Raw genomic sequence first — 15,589 nt, forward strand, 5'->3', positions numbered from 1 at the left:
GGTGGAGAAGCTACAAAGAGCTGTCATGTTACACCCTTGCATGGGGATGGTGGCTAAATTGGGGCTACCTCGCTTGAACTTCAAAACCTCTACCAAGCTGTAAGTGGCATGGAGAAATTGTATAGTAGACTCTGTTGCAGCACAGGGGCTGGGGACCATTGAAGGAAGGCTGGTTTGAACAAACAAAAGCAAGTGCTCTTCCCAGTCTGAATGACAGAGCTGTCAAACTCCTTCTCAGCGGATGCTGAGCATGCAAAAATTTTAGCTGGATTCAGGAAAAGAAAGAACAAGTGCTTGGAAGAAAGATCCATTATGGGTCACTAAACTGAGCAGCTAAGTGAGGCTCCAAAAATCTCCTGAATCAAAATAGCCTTGAGGTTGGGAGAGCATTGAAGGAGGTGAAAAAGAATCACATATACTTGTTCTGTTTTCATTCCTCCCTACGTGTCACTGTGGGAGAGAGACTCCTGGGCTAAATGAGCCCTGGCCCTGAAAGAGAACCACTGTTCTGACCATCTTCGTGCCGCCATTTCAAGAGAAAGAAAATAACTTCTTGACAACCTGTGGAGAAAAATAAATAGGTTAGCTCTTTCTTTTTTATTTTTTTTATTTTTTATTTTTTTTTCCTTCAGTTTTGATCATGTTTTTCAGTCATTTTTCTGGTTCGGGGCTTTTTTTTTTTTTTTTTTTTCCCCTCATATCTGGTTTGTTGTGATTCCAGTGGTTCAAGTGGAAGATGGCTCGTGGATTGGCAGCTCTCAGCCCGTTCTTGCAGAGGGAGCCACTAGATCTCTCCCTGTCTCAGCATCTCTCACAAGTCAACAGAAGAAACTGGAGAGCAGTCCACAAAAAGTCCACAAAAAGCAACTTCGATGCGAGTTCCCTTGCAGCTTGCTCTTGCCTTCGCTGCAGAGCAAACTCAAGGTGAAAGAGGAGAGCAGCTCTAACACCACAGCACCCACACCATCTTACCTTGAAGGTGGGAGACTTCTCACACCCGCTAGCTTCTTCTCAAGGGAGTAGGTGAAACATTGGGTTAGCAGAGCTCACAGCAGCCAGTGCAACCACTGCATAGCTCGGGGCTGTCTTCCAGCCTGTTTGTTCTCCCTCAAGTCAGACTAGTCTGAGAGGAGCTAAGATACACGTTGCCACTTTGAGTTAGGCATCCTTTTGGTGAATAATCAGGTCTTGCTCCTTCAGTAGTTGTGTTACAACTGGCCACATCCCCAGTCAGGCAGTTCTCCACAAAGATTATTTTTTTTTCCTTACAAAGAAAAATTTTGGCTGGGATTTTTTAGCCACCTCCATTTATATTAAAGAGAGAAAAGCTCTTCGCTCATCCCTCATCGCTCTAATCCTTTCCATGCCAGCTTTGCCAAGAGATATTTTCTAGATTCTTCATCTTTACGGCTTCCTTTTCTTTCAGCCATGCTGCACACCCCTGGGTCCCAGTCCCGCACTCAGGCTGACAGTGAACTTTCTGTTCCAGGGTGTATGTTTCTGCCTCTCACTCGGGCGATGCCAGCTCCGCTTGGCAATCCAGCAGAGCCCGCGAGCTGAGCCATCGATCATCCTGTCCAACGTCACTCCTTCTCCCTGAAGTTTGCCTGACTGCTCCGCTGCAGACGGAATGCTTGAGGGACACTTTGGATGGTATTTGCACCGTGGTTCAAATGCGGAGTTTTGCTTGGGGAGGCCGGATGAGCAGTGCCGGGGGCTGGTCCTCAGAGAGGTTGGATATTTTCTCAGCAACAAGGTCAGAAAACAAGGAGAAAATCCTAAATTGTTGTAGATGTAAATAGATGTGACTGCGACTTCTCTCTAAGCAGAGCTGAAATGTTTGCAAGTACACAGAGCTACAAATATTTCCTGCTCCACAACCCCACCAAAATGCTAATACTCGGATATTTCTCCACTACGCACTACGCCAATCTGCAGCTTGACCCTGCAGCCCGAGAGGAGGAAGGCTGCAACCCCGTGGCTGTGCCTGTACCCTCCATGACTGTCACGCTGCTCTGTGACCCAAAGCCTCACGGAGACCTCGTCCCTTCCCAGCTGCCCACAGGCTCCACCTCAGCCCCCCTCTAGTCACCATTTCCCAGCTAAAGGTTAATTACTCTGGGGGACATTTCCATCCAAGCTGTTGCCCGCAGGTTGCAATCCCTTCATGAGTGCTATTTTTAGACCAGCTCCTTCGTTGCTATTGATCCCAGTCACCCTCCGTTAATTAGATACACACAACACACACAGCATTTGCAACTCATTTATCAATTCCATTCAGCACCTCCATCCCCTGAGATGTAATTTGGAGCCCTCCTTGAATCATGCTATTGATCTTTCCCAGCGACTTTGCTATAGGATTCTCTGTGTTGCAAACTATTTATAGATCCTTCTTCTTCTCCTGCTCTCCCTTGGGGAATCAGAAATGGGCAACGGTAATCAGACTTCTATTTTTAAGAAGGAGTTGATCGAAAGCAGATATTTCCTCTTTTCTCCTTCCCTCTGTTGCCGTTAGCACAAGTGTCTTTCATCAGGTGAGACCTTCCCACTCTGCATGGCGCTTGTAATGATTTTGGTAATGCTCAGGTGACGCGATCCAGGCTTTGCCCTGGAGGATGAAAATTTCGTTTGCTGAATTAACAAAATGAATCCCTCACTCCTCACTGTGTCCAATGGTTTCACGAAGGGCTCTGTGACCTGTTTTGGCTGCTCAGCCTGAGGTGCTCCTTTTAGAGGGCTTCTGTCTCAGAGACTGACTTCTCAGCATGCAGATTTGATCCATTTTCAAAGCACTGGGTTCCCGTTGCACGCTAAAGGAAAGGTTCCCAAAGCCCTTAAAGAACGTGTAGTTAGGACCGAGACAGAGATGCTTTAAGGGAGGGAGGATAAGTAACAAGCCCAGGTGTCCCAGGATTTCAGAAAGACCTAAAATGATACTCGAAAGCAGTCAGGAGCAACTCAGCCTCCATTGGCTAAGACTGCAAATCCCAGCTGGAGGGCAGAAGTTACCATCTAGGGGCCTACAGTCACCATGGGCAAAGTGACACCAGAAGGACAGCCTTGTCTTGAAGCATATACAGAAGTGGCCCTAGGCTTCCCCTGGTGGCACCTACTGCTGGAAAGCTGATGGTGACATGGGGGAGAGGAGCTGGGCAGGCTGCCAGGAGGCGCCCTGCCTGGAGGCCTGCTGGGGTGTTTGGGGCCGGGGTGTTTTGGGGCTGTGTGTGTGTAGCTTCGGTGTTTGGGGCTGTGCATATGTGGCTGTGGTGCCTGGGGCTGTGGTGTTTGGGGCTGTGGTATTCGGGGCTGTGCGTGTAGCTGGGGTGTCTGGGGCTGAGGTGCCTGGGGCTGTGTGTCTGATATTTAGGGTTGTAGAGTTTGGGACCGTGCATGTGCAGCTGTGGTGTTTGGGGCTGTGGTGTTTGGGGCTGTGGTGTTTGGGGTTGTGTGATTGTAGCTGTGGTGCCTGGGGCCGTCTGTGTGTAGCTGTGGTGTTTGGGGATGTGCATATGTGGCTGTGGTATTTGGGGCTGTGGTATTTGGGACTGTGTAACTGCGGTATTTTGGGGCTGTGGTGTTTGGGGCTTTGTGTGTGTAGCTGTGGTATTTGGGGCTGTGGTGTTCGAGGTTTTGGTATTTGGGGCTGCGTGTGTTATTGCTGTGGTGCCTGGGGCTGTGTTATTTGGGACTGTGGTATTCAGGGCTGTGTGCGCGTAGCTGTGGTGCCTGGAGCTGTGGCATTCAGGGCTGTGCGTATCGCTGTGGTGTCTGGCACTGTGCGTGTGTAGCTGCGGTGTTTGGGGCTGTGGTGTTTGGGGCCGTGTGTCTTCGGGGCTGTGTATTACTGCGGTGCCTGAGGCTGTGCGTGTGCAGCTGAGCTATTTGGGGCTGTAAGCGTCTGGGGCTGTGTGTATAGCCGTGGCGGTCGGGGCTGCGGCGTGCCTGTGGGGCTGTGTCCCCACAGCTGCTGCAGCGCCCATAGCCGTGAGGCGCGGAGCACGGCCGGCGTGAGGGGCGGCCCGCCCGTCCCGGCCGTCACCTCCCCACCACCATCACCACGGCCACCACCGCCCGTCCCCGCTTGTGGCGGCCAAGGCGTGGCCATGCCGGGGGGAGGCGGGCAGCGAACGGCGGCGGGGGAGCCCCGCGGCCTCTCCCTGACAGGGCGGCGCCGACGGGGTTAAGCCGCTCCCCGCGGCGGGCCGGGGCGAGCTCCCGCCTCCCGAGCCGGCGGCGGGGCGGCCACGGACACACACCCGGGCACACTCACACACACACACACGGGCACGCTCACACTCACACACGCTCACACACACACACACACACACACGCCGAGCACACACACACACGCGCGCGGGCGATGGCAGAGGGGCGCGGGCTTCATTTTCCCCGAGATGATGTCAAGAGCTTGGGAGAAGGAGGAGGAGGAGGAGGAGGACGCTTGCTCTTTTTCTTAACGGCTTTGTTCTAAAACCCATCCTAAATAAACCAGCCCAGGGGGAGCAGCCGCGAAAGTAGCCTTTTTTTTTAATTATTATTATTATTATTTTTCTCCCACATCTTTATTTTTATTTATTTTGTGTGTGTGTGTGTGTCTGCTCCCGGGGGGTGGGAGCAAGGCTCCGTCCCAGCCCGGGCAGGTGCTCCAGCGGCGGCCGCCTCCCCGCCGCCCTCCCGGCCTCTTCTCTCTCTCCCCGCCCGCCCGGGGCGGCTCCGGGGCCGCTCCTCCCGCTCGGCTCGGCTCGGCTCGGCTCCTGCGGGGCGCTGGCTCCCCGCCGCCCCCGCCTCCCGCCGGGGATGCTGCCCCCAACTCCCCGCCCGTCGCCTGATACCACCACCACCGCTACCGCCGCCGCCGCCGCCGCCGCTTCTTTTTTCGCCTCCCCGGACTCCGCACCGCGGACACCTGCAGCAAGCCGGCTCCCCGCCGCCCGCCTCGCACGGCGGCCGAAGGAATAAAAGCGCCCCCCGCCCGTCCCGAGCCGCCCGGCCGGAGATTCCCCCCCCCCCCCCCCCCCCCCCCCTCCCGCCTTCCTCCTCAAGCAGCCCCCGGAGCCCACCCGCTCCTCGGCCCCTCCATCCCCGAAGAAACTTGGGACGGGGCCGGCCCCAGCCTCCCCGCCGAGCTCTGCCCGGGCTGAGGGGGACCCTCCCCGGGGCAATTTGGCGGAGGGGGGGGACCCTCAAGGCACCGCAGGACCCCGTCCCGGCTCCCTCCTTCCTTCTCTCGGCGGGGGCCCCCCCCTAACCCCTGGCCTCGGTGCTGGGGAGGAGCGGGGTGGGGGGGGGGGGTTGCCCTGGATGGCCCTGCGCACTGGGACGGCTTGGTTTGGGCAGGTCCTGCGCAGAGTTTCCCGGCTCCAAGGCACCTGGTCCCGGCGCTCCAGCAGCCTCCTGTGCCTCTCCTCCGGCCAGGAGCCCGAGCACAAGCTGCCCCCCAGCAGCGGTGGCGGTGGGCGCCGCCGCCTCCCCCGGCAGCTGTCCCCCGGCTGCTGCTGCTGCGGCTGCTGCGGCCTGTCGGATCCCCGGGCGGCCAGGGGGGGACATGGTCCCCTCACTCGCCCCTTGCTGGCGGCCATGAAGCGGCAGAACGTGCGGACCCTGTCCCTCATCATCTGCACGTTCACCTACCTGCTGGTCGGGGCCGCCGTCTTCGACGCGCTGGAGTCCGACAACGAGATGCGGGAGGAGGAGAAACTCAAAGCCGAGGAGATCCGGCTCAAAGGAAAGTACAACATCACCAGCGAGGACTACCGGCAGCTGGAGTTGGTGATCATGCAGTCTGAGCCGCACCGGGCCGGCGTCCAGTGGAAATTCGCCGGCTCCTTCTACTTTGCCATCACGGTCATCACGACCATCGGTGAGTGGCTTCGTTTTGGGGAGGCCCTTCGGGGTCGGGACAAAAGCCCCCCCCCCCTCCCGGCTTGGAAGAAAGGGAGAGGGGCAAGGGGGCTGTGGCGTGCAAAGTGTTAAGTGCTGGATGAGTTTTTTGGCTTCCCTCCCGTGTTATGTAATTCGTGGCTCTCCGCGGGCAACTTGTTGGACTCGGAGGTGTCCCGCATCTCTTTCCCCTGGAGACACATTCCTGTTGTCCCCTGGGTGGGACTGGAGAGGAGTGGGGCTGTGATGGTGGGGGACTGGGGGCTACCAAGTGGCTACCACCGTCCTGTGGCTCGGGTGGCGAGGAGGAGGTGGGGAAGGGGTGGGATGGCACCTCTTGGGGGGTTCCCTGCAGGAGGAGCGAGGCCCTGTTGCCACGCTTCTCCTGGGAACTGTGTGTGCACCTGCACTTCAGAGACACGGGGAAAACTTGGGCAAAAGGCAGCTGGATGAGGACAAAATGAGGAGGGTGTGTGAACGGGCTCAGCCTGGAACCCCCTGTTTGCAGCCGTGGCTGAGCGCAGCCCAGCTTTCCCAAACTTTGTCTTGGCATCGGCAAGGGCTGTGGTGGGGTTCCCACAGCTGCGGTCCTGTCGCTGGGCCTCCCAACGTGTTCCCGAAGTTTTCTTTGCAGCTGGAGCGTCTGATGTGTCAACAGGTCACAGAGTGCATCTCCTCTTTGTGGGCATACAGTCCAGCAGGCAGAACAATGCCCGCTGTCGTGCCGGTGTTGCCTAGCTCCCCGGGCATGCCATTCCCCAGGACAGCAGAGGGACCGTCAGCGGACGCAGCCACAGGCTGTCATTTCATACTTCTCTGCTTCGCTCAGCTCAAACGGAGCATTTCGCATAAAGTTTGCTTCCCTGCCATAAAAATAAATACCACGGTAACTAGAGGCTGCCGTGTGCACGCAAAACTGCTGCGGCTCGGGCTTTGGCTTGGTTAGCAGGTGGTGTTCTTCCTTGTTTTGCTTTCAGTAGGGTGGATTTGCTGAGGCTGTTGACTCGTCCTTCTCTCTGCACTTCTAGATGTTCCCCTCTAATATCTGGGGAGATCTGAAAAGACCTCTCTAGCTCGGAGGCTGCTTGGCAGTGTGTTGTATCGAACACGAAAGAACTAGCTCTCGTGCTAATACATGAAGACTTGATCTTTTTTTTTTACCAGTTAGGGCTTGTTACAACCAATTACCACATTGCCACCTGAAGATAGTGGCAGTTTTCAGCAGCGTACGCCGTCCGCTGTCCTTTGAGCTGTGTTTACTTACATTTGTATTTGACTATGTTGTAGCTGGTGCATTAACGTGTCCATTCGAAAGACTATTTGACAGCATGAAGCCTATTTGCCCTTTCAAAGATTAGATTTTAAGTGGCAATCTCCTTTTCTGTTATTATATACATACATAAATAAACATATGTAAGTAGGCTATAGAATATAAAGTAGAATGTAACTTTAGCAGATGACTTCGATTTGCTTCTGTTCATTACGGTGTCCGAACTCTCCTCCTTTGCTTACAGATTCTCTCTTCCTCGATCTGTGTCTTGTCATTTATTTGGGCTAAGTGAATACTAGACTATCGTGCCCTTCTGGTTTACAACAGGGCTTCCACGCACATGCCTGTATACTCACGGTGCCCCATACTCCTGCCTGAGTGGTGGCTGCAATACTTTCTGTGTTCTTAAGCTCAGTTGGTGATAGGTAGAAAAGGCTGTTTTTACAGTATTTTGCTGGTTTGACTGTATTTTACCTGGAAACAAGTACAACTTGCTTGGGAGGCTGTAGCATTTTCTCATGCAAAGAGCTTAGATTCATTTAGGAAGCTTGGAGCCCATCAGCGTGCAGAGGATAGTAGTGTATGTTTCTGTAGGCTGAGGTGCTTTGGGGTGTCAGAATTGTGTAAATTTAAAGCATGTATAGCAATGGGGAACCACAGGAAGGGAAAGGGATAATAAAGTATGGTGCTGAAGGACATTCTTTGACAATTGTTCATTGGGGAAGCTCTGCTCCAGGAGGATACGTGATCCCTCTAGCAAAAGTTTATTAATAGTTACTATCAGTATCTTGCCAAACTTTTTTCTGTTTTGTGTATTTCTTCAGTGCTGAAGTAGCTTCAGGATGTTATCTGATCTACGGGTAGTCTGCAAAAGTGAGCATGGATGGTATTTCTTTATTTTTTAATTTAACCTAAAAAAAATTGGTTCACAAGAGAAAAGCATGACTTTTTGTCTTAAAGTTCTCAGGAAAATAAGAAAAGATTTCTTCTCTGTTTCTTGCCCTGGACAGTGATCTTAAATGTTCATCTTAATCTTTTTTTTTTTTTTTTGGTGGTTCTTATTTTTAATCTAACTGTGTGTGTGCTCTCACATACATTTCCTTCTCCCTCTGAATCCTTCCAGACACACTTCGAGAAGCACATGCCGTGTATGCATTAGTGAGCGTGCTGTAGGCAGTAAGTGCTCTTGTAAAAGTGCCTCTAAATAACCATCTCAGGGTGATTTTTAAAACAGAGTGAATAAAACCCTCTGTCGCCTATTCCAGAGTGGTAAATCTGTCTCCACGAACTTCTCCTCGGAGGAGTGCAAGAGGAATCAGTGGACCACAAAGTCTAGCGATATGCATATGATAGCAGACTAATTTATGTCTAACCTAATTGCTCTCCTTGATATTGCAACGTGCCTGAAGCGATTCCCTCCTCACCGTGCTGTGTGAAACTCCGGCGGCTTTAATTTAATGCGGGAAGGTTCTCGTGGGCCATGGACTATGGCCCACATATGATCGATCTCTTCTTCCTCCGGGCTCTTCATCCTTCGGGCTCTTCATCCTCCGGGCTCTTCATCCTCCCGGCGGGACGTGGTGCTGAAGGGACAGCTCCGGCAGCCTCCACGCCTCCTCCCCGGCCTCCCCAGCGGGCAGCCTCCGCAGAGAGAGGCTTCGTTCGGGTGGGATCCGGGCGCTGAAGGCCAGGTTGGGTTGGCTACAGAAAGCTGAAAGCCTCCCGCGCGAGGCGAAGCCCTGAGCGTTGGCCAACTCTCACGTTTCCTCGAACCTTCAGCGTTTCGCCTGGGGTAGGGGGCGGGAGGTTGTTGCTCGCTTGTCAGTCCAACTGCTAAACAAAGAAGCCAGGGCTGATTGAGTAAATGGAACCATTATTTATTTATCTATCTATCTATCTATTTATTTATTTATTTATTTTCCACCTGTGGCAACATTTTTTTTTTCCTACTCCCCAGGTGCAATGCTGTTTTTTCTTTTTTTTTTTTTGTCATATTTTTTTGAAAGAACTGCAGGTGCTACACATTTTTATGGCTCTGCTCTTAAAATCCACTAGCAGAAGGGAAATATCACGCTTTCATGAAGTTTGGGTCCTGCTTGAATCCTGTGAAAGTTTTTAGGTGATCAGAACGAACTAATAGGCTGTTCTTGGCTGTTGCCAGTTGCTGAGTTTATTTCGGGATCGTTCTCACTTCAGAGTTAGCTAGTATAATTTCCTATCCATTTACAGTTACACAGCCAAAACGATGACAGAGAGTGATTTAATCCAGTTCTCCATCCAGCTATTTGTCTTTTCTGAGAAACACTGCAGAATATGCCACTGAGTATCAAGAGGCTGGCTACGATGAATGAAAACACCAACTTTTGAAAATAAAAAGTAGCTCCTAGGGTTCCTACTAAGTTTTGGTGCCCTTTTCTACAGGTTTATAGGAGTGGCTAAACTGCTTCTGTGTTAGCAGGTGTCGACACTGTCAAAATGTGTTGTTGGTATGGCTATCGCTCTATCATTTAGGCCTTAAAGGGTGATAGTCATACTTGATTTAACACCACTGAGCTCTAGTAAACACTGAATATTTCTGGAGGCTTGTGTAGAATGTAAAGAACTGAAAGCTGTTTATGTCACCCTAAAATGAACTGAAACAACAAACAGATTGAGGATTTTTATTTATTTATTTTTTTTTCCTAGGAAGTGACTGTAAGGAGAACAAAATTGAAACAGTGTGTGTGCTGTGAATTGCTAGTCTCTTTTTCTAGCTTTTAGGCCTTTGTTTTCAGTCTCAAACCTACTGTAAGCAGTGAATGAAGTATCCTGGTGAACAGAGACAAAAGATTTTTGGAGAACGTGGTGCAACGTCTGTAATGATGAATGGAGAAAGCACCTACTGACAGCTGTTTGGCTACTGATATCTAAAGATTCAGGAGCTGTTTATATCCAGAGAAGGGGATGGCTTACTTTTGGCAGATGGTGGCCTCACAGCGAATTTGAACGTGCGTTAATGAACTAAGCACGCACATGCTTAAATCCAGATCAGAATAGTTATTTTGTCTCCTTATCCTTTCTCTACATCACTTTACCCTTCTGTAAAATGGGTATAAAATGCTCGCCAAGCTGATAGTGTTGCGATGTTTCTAATTTGGGTTAGAAAAAGATACGATGTTACGTGTGAATTGTTTTGTCAGTCGTGCTCCTTCTTTAAGGCCAGCCTCTTGTGGTTTGAGTCTGCTTTTGGTTTTTGATAGATGGCAATATTTAAAAGCAGTCCATTGAAAAGCTGTGAGTAGGGAATCATGTCAGATGGACAACTTGCAGTGGAAAGAAAGAAAAGAAAGGAAGACAACAAGACATAGAAGGAGAAAGAGAACAAAGAGACCAATATTTCGTTCAGTTAACTGCTGCACTTGTGAGTTGCTGGGGCCATGAAGGTCATACCTCATTGAAAACAAACAAACAAACAAACAAACAAAAAACCACAAACCAAACCAGAAAACAACCAAGACAGAGTAGATTAAAGCCACTTTATTATTAATAAGCTCAGGTGAAAGTAGAGAGCAAGATTTTCTGGTGATACGAGGGCTTGTAGATCCACAGAAGCAACGGATCTATTCTGATTCACACCACCTGAAGTTTCAGTGGAGATTACTGGATGATCAGAACTTGTAATATCTGCTTGTGGCATCTCCTGGACAAAGAGGAGGTCAGCTTCTGTGAGCCACATGAAGATGAAGTTTATGTAGAGTTTGCTCCCTGAATATTTAACATATCCTGCATTATATTTTCATACTATATGATTTGTCTCGTGGAGAATTAACAAAAGAAAACAAAACAAAAAATAATATCCAAATAATGCTGTGCTAAGACAGAGGGGACTTGGTATGGCTTCTTTGCTTGCTTGCTCACAAAAACAGTTCCTGAGTTCTTGAAAACCGGTTTTGCAGTGATACCTCGCATTCCTGCCAGAGGCACATTAAAAAAAGCTTTTTAAAAATCACTGATAAGAAAGGCAAAAGTACAGCTCAGACTGATGCTGAAGTGCAACTTCCAGCTGTATGGCTTACTGGCAGGGCGAATGCCTAGTAATAGTCTGAAAACAGTTATGGGGAAGCATCGAGAAACCTCTAGCCACTCTGACGGCTGATGGTGTCAGCAGATGTCCTTAGCATAACCTGGGTTGAGAAATTGGTATTGTTTTTTTTATTTTTTTTTATTTTTTAAGATTTTGTGCCCTTTCTTTTCTTGCTGACTATTATTCTTCACTTCTTTCTTGAACTGAAGCAAGTGAGATTTAGATTAGGCACTAGCAAACTCTTTCCAGCTGTCAGGGTAGGTGTGTGCTGGAAGAGATTGCCTAAGGAGGCTGTGGCATCTCCATCATTGGAGGGTTTTGAAAAGAGTTTAGACAAACATCTGTCAGGAATGGTTAACTTATAGCTACTTTTGCCTTTGGGGTGGAAGATGGACTGGCTGACCTCTTGAAGTCTTTATCAGCTGTATGTTCTACAGTTTTCTTTTTCCACATCTCAAACTCTTGTAGTTCCTACACTGTTTTTTTTTTTTTCTGGAAAAGGAAAAACAGAGATCTTTTACATTTCACTTTCTCCACTATATAGTCTTTGCTTATTGATTATTTTTCTATGCGGTAAAATCATTTATGTGCCTTTGCAGGTGTCAGCATAGAAACATCTTTGTTTGCACCCTGACAAGGCGGTAAGTTAGAGATGTCAGTGAGTCTTTAGGGATAGAAATTAGCTGAAGGAAATGATCCCCCCTGATTCAAGATGGCAAGCAGAAATTTTCAGGGCCAAATTGGGAGGGAGAGGAGGTGTTCTAGATGAAGAATAAGGGAAGAAATTTATCTGCTAGCTTTGGGCTTGAGCCTGCTTCACTAAAAAGAAGTGGAATCCCTTTGCTTTCTCTGGCAGCAGCATCAGAACTATGAGGCTTAATCTATGGGACAACAGATTAATGGAAAGCTTCCCTTTTCCACAACATGTGTTTTGGGGCAGACCCTGTTGGTCTGGCTCAAAGCAAGGACCAGAATGCTGTCATCTTCTCTTGAATGCAGCCTGAACTGAGGTGCTTAGTTCCTTTGGTGCTGGAGCACATTCCTTCATGAATGCTGAAAATGATGCTCATGGCTTCGAGCTGGAGTTACACAGCACTTTATATTCAGAATGCTGTTCTGACATTAGGTGATTCATCTTCACAACACCTCTGTGTAAAAATTATCCTCAATTTAGAGAAAAGAAGATAAAATGACTTTCTGAAGATTCAGGTTGAGAACTATTTCTAATTGCCTAGCAGCTCACTTCTCTCTTTCAGACCACATGGCATTACTTTATAGCCAGATTAAACAGTGAAGATGAACCAAAGGCACAGCTCCATAATGAATTCCAGGTGATATTAGCAAACTCCTGCAGCTCAGGTCTTCTGACGTGCAATAAAAGCAGAACCTGGAGCTTTACTATGTAAAGGAACATTTACAGTTCTGGGTAATTATTTGCCAAAGACCTTTTAGACTTTTTAGGTACCTGGTTCCTTTGCATTTTTCCTGACAATCCTTGACGGGATTCGGATAATGGCTGCATGAAATATCCCCCTCCCCTGTAACAGATGCTAGCAAGGACACTTGCTGATGATGCAGAACTAATCAGTAAGAGACCTTGCTGCTTCTGAGTTGAACTACAGCTTACTGCGGGCTTGCAACAGATGTTTGCTGCGTGTGGCGGGCATGGTCATCTCCTTTTGGTTTGGGGATGTTTTTGAATAAAGCCATGGACTACTTCAGAAATTTCGTATATGTAGATGCATATGTGCATACGTGGTGTAGTGCAAATTAATTTTAAACTGTTGCCTTCTCTGAATGCATCCATGGGATCCACTGACTCTAACCTAAAAGGTATGGATAGTGGCCTTCCAACGGGTTACCTACGTCCTACTAGGTGTCTGTGGCTTGACTCCTTCCAGCTAATGTTGATGTTGAAAATGCACCTGTGGCAGTTTCTTTGTTTAAAGTCAGATAAGGGAATCTATGGATTAGGGAGTTTAGGAAAAACAAACAAACAAAAATCAACACGGAAATTAAGGCCTGATCCAAAGTCTGCTGTAAATAATGGTGAGACTATTTGGACTCAGAGTAGATTTGGATCAGGCCATTATAAGACATCAATTCTACAGTGCAGGGAGCTGTATTCTGCAGGAAACCATTTCCCCCCAAATATCTGTAATAACAATTTTCAGATTTTTCTTTTAATAATGAAGCAAACATTTTGTGGAGTGCTGAATTTGACATTTCTACTGATTTTTAGTTTATTTAACTGAAAGTGGAAGGCTCAACCGTACACCTCCTGAATACCTTTACCTTAACTTTCAAGAAATAGAAATCTCAAGGAAGAATGTTCATGGATTTTATTCTTTTTATTTGTTTTGATGGTGTTGGTTTACTTTTTTTAACTTTGTTTTCTTTCATTGCTGCCTGACATTAACAACCTCTTCTGATCCACTGAGACTTTTCGTTTTTGCTTTTGTTTTTGTTTCTTTTTGGAAGTGCAATGCCTACTTCTTTACCGTTTCAGGGGGAAAATCTTTCCATTTTTTGAATTTTTTTTTAGGAGTTAACTGACCTTTTTTTAATGTCTGGCCAATTGCTACAAGAGGCTTATGCAGTAGTCAGTTGAGTCAGTTGGTTAAGGGGTTCAGTATCCTTTTTACCTGTTTTCATTACAGAAATGATTCAGGCATGTCAGTGAAAGACATATCTCTATTAAGGACTCGTGTATTTGTTACTTGTTAGGACGCTTAGGAGGGAATAGGCTGTCTTGTCCTTTCAGTTCCCTGCACCAGCAAGAAAGAAGAGCTTCAGAGAAAAGCAGGCAAATAGCGGGGTTAAAAGGTATCTGATGGGAAGTTGATTGTCTCCTTGCTCTGCTGTCACACAAGGGGGTCACTCCCTTTGCTAACTGTTTGAGCCATCTCCAACAGGAAAATTTCAGAGAGCTTTAGGACACGGGCTGATGAATGAGACCTGCAGCAGCTCTCTAATTGTGTAGTGCAGGAGATTCGTAGTCTCCCAATTCGCAAACATTCGTAGTCTCCCAATTTAGGGATATTCTTGATGTGCTGAAGGAAAGGTAGGAATAAAAGGGATCTGCTCCCACGGCAATTGGCACTGTCAGCAGTTCCCGATGTATGCTACCATTAACTCATTATGGAGACATTTGGGTGCAGATGGAATATTTTATTTCTTCCACCACCTTTTCTTTTGATGTCCTGTAGAGAGGATGTCCTGCTCCTATGTTTAAACCACCACGGGCCATTGCTATGGGAACTGTATCAGACATTAACTGTTGTAACACACCTGTGACCACCTGGAGTTTTGAGTTTTCACTTTCCTACATCTCGCACCCATCTGGATCTTTTCAGGACCAGACACAGTAGGAGAAGGTGTCAAATACTCCTGTTTCAGAGGTCTAGGCCTCTATTACTTGAACTAATGAGCAGTTGCTGTTAGCTGTTAATAGTCTGGACTATATGGTGAAACAGATCTGGCTCCACTCAGTGAAAACAGAGCTACTGGCAGCAATAATTTTTAAAAATCTGGAGTTTCGTACTTACATTGGCTCTGTTCCGGAAGTGAGGGGACCTGCGATAATATGAACTGAGCAGCAGGAAGCACAACGAGCCCTCTCTATAAGCCTCTGTGTCCCAGCTATATTGTATAAGGCACTGCATCAGAAATGTTTTAAAACTCTTGATGTAATAAAGGTGATTGATTATAATCTTGCACCTTGTACCTGCAGAGGCGACTAAAAGTCTCAGCGCTCCTCCACAGTTCTGTTCTTTGTTAATTTTTGGGGGTTTCCAGAGGTAGACTAGGAGTTGTAGAAGAGTACCTTTCATGATAAAGCATCTAGTGTTTTCTGCTGAGGACTAGAAACAGCAGAGGGATGCCTGTTCAGTATTATTCAGAATTGTTACATGTACGAGGCTGTCAAAAAATCTGAATTGCCTTAGACTCCTAAAGAGAAAAAGAGCAAAAATGGAAGTCTGGCAACCAGTGTTTGGGGATTGAGAGGCTGTCTGAGCCTTGTAAGGCATTTACACACCATAACTCCCCCATGTCCTCCATAAAAGTGCCTTATCTATTGCTGGTTTGCTGCTGGACACCAAATATGACTTATTTTTTCAGTCTTTTCTGCAGTATTACTTAGGTGTGTTAGAAAAGAGATAAAACTAATTCTAGTCAACTGATAGTGAAAACAGTGACACTAGATCTCGGTCATTGGAAGCACCTGGAAATCCCAAAGATTTAACTGAATTCTTCAGTTGACCTTCCAACTGACATATTAAGAATTCAGTGATCTTCTCAAGCTCTCTCCTTCAGAGTTTCGCACCTCCTTTGCTATTTCATGTGGCAATGAATATCCCAAGACGAGGGTGTAG

The 15,589-nt window shown here is 48.0% G+C and overlaps 1 protein-coding gene across 1 annotated transcript in view; it reads left to right on the forward strand.

The window, feature by feature from the left end:
• The first annotated feature begins 5,039 nt into the window (after positions 1 to 5,039).
• The window catches only part of KCNK9 (potassium two pore domain channel subfamily K member 9), a 101,832-nt gene continuing 91,282 nt past the window's right edge, over positions 5,040 to 15,589 (forward strand). The window contains exon 1 of the mRNA XM_083827072.1: positions 5,040 to 5,860. Within this exon, the coding sequence (XP_083683198.1) occupies positions 5,302 to 5,860 (559 nt within the window). The 5' untranslated portion in view covers positions 5,040 to 5,301. The remainder of the gene's footprint in view (positions 5,861 to 15,589) is intronic.

This window comes from Anser anser (genome assembly GCF_964211835.1).
Source record: "Anser anser genome assembly, chromosome: 2".
Lineage (NCBI taxonomy): Eukaryota > Metazoa > Chordata > Aves > Anseriformes > Anatidae > Anser > Anser anser.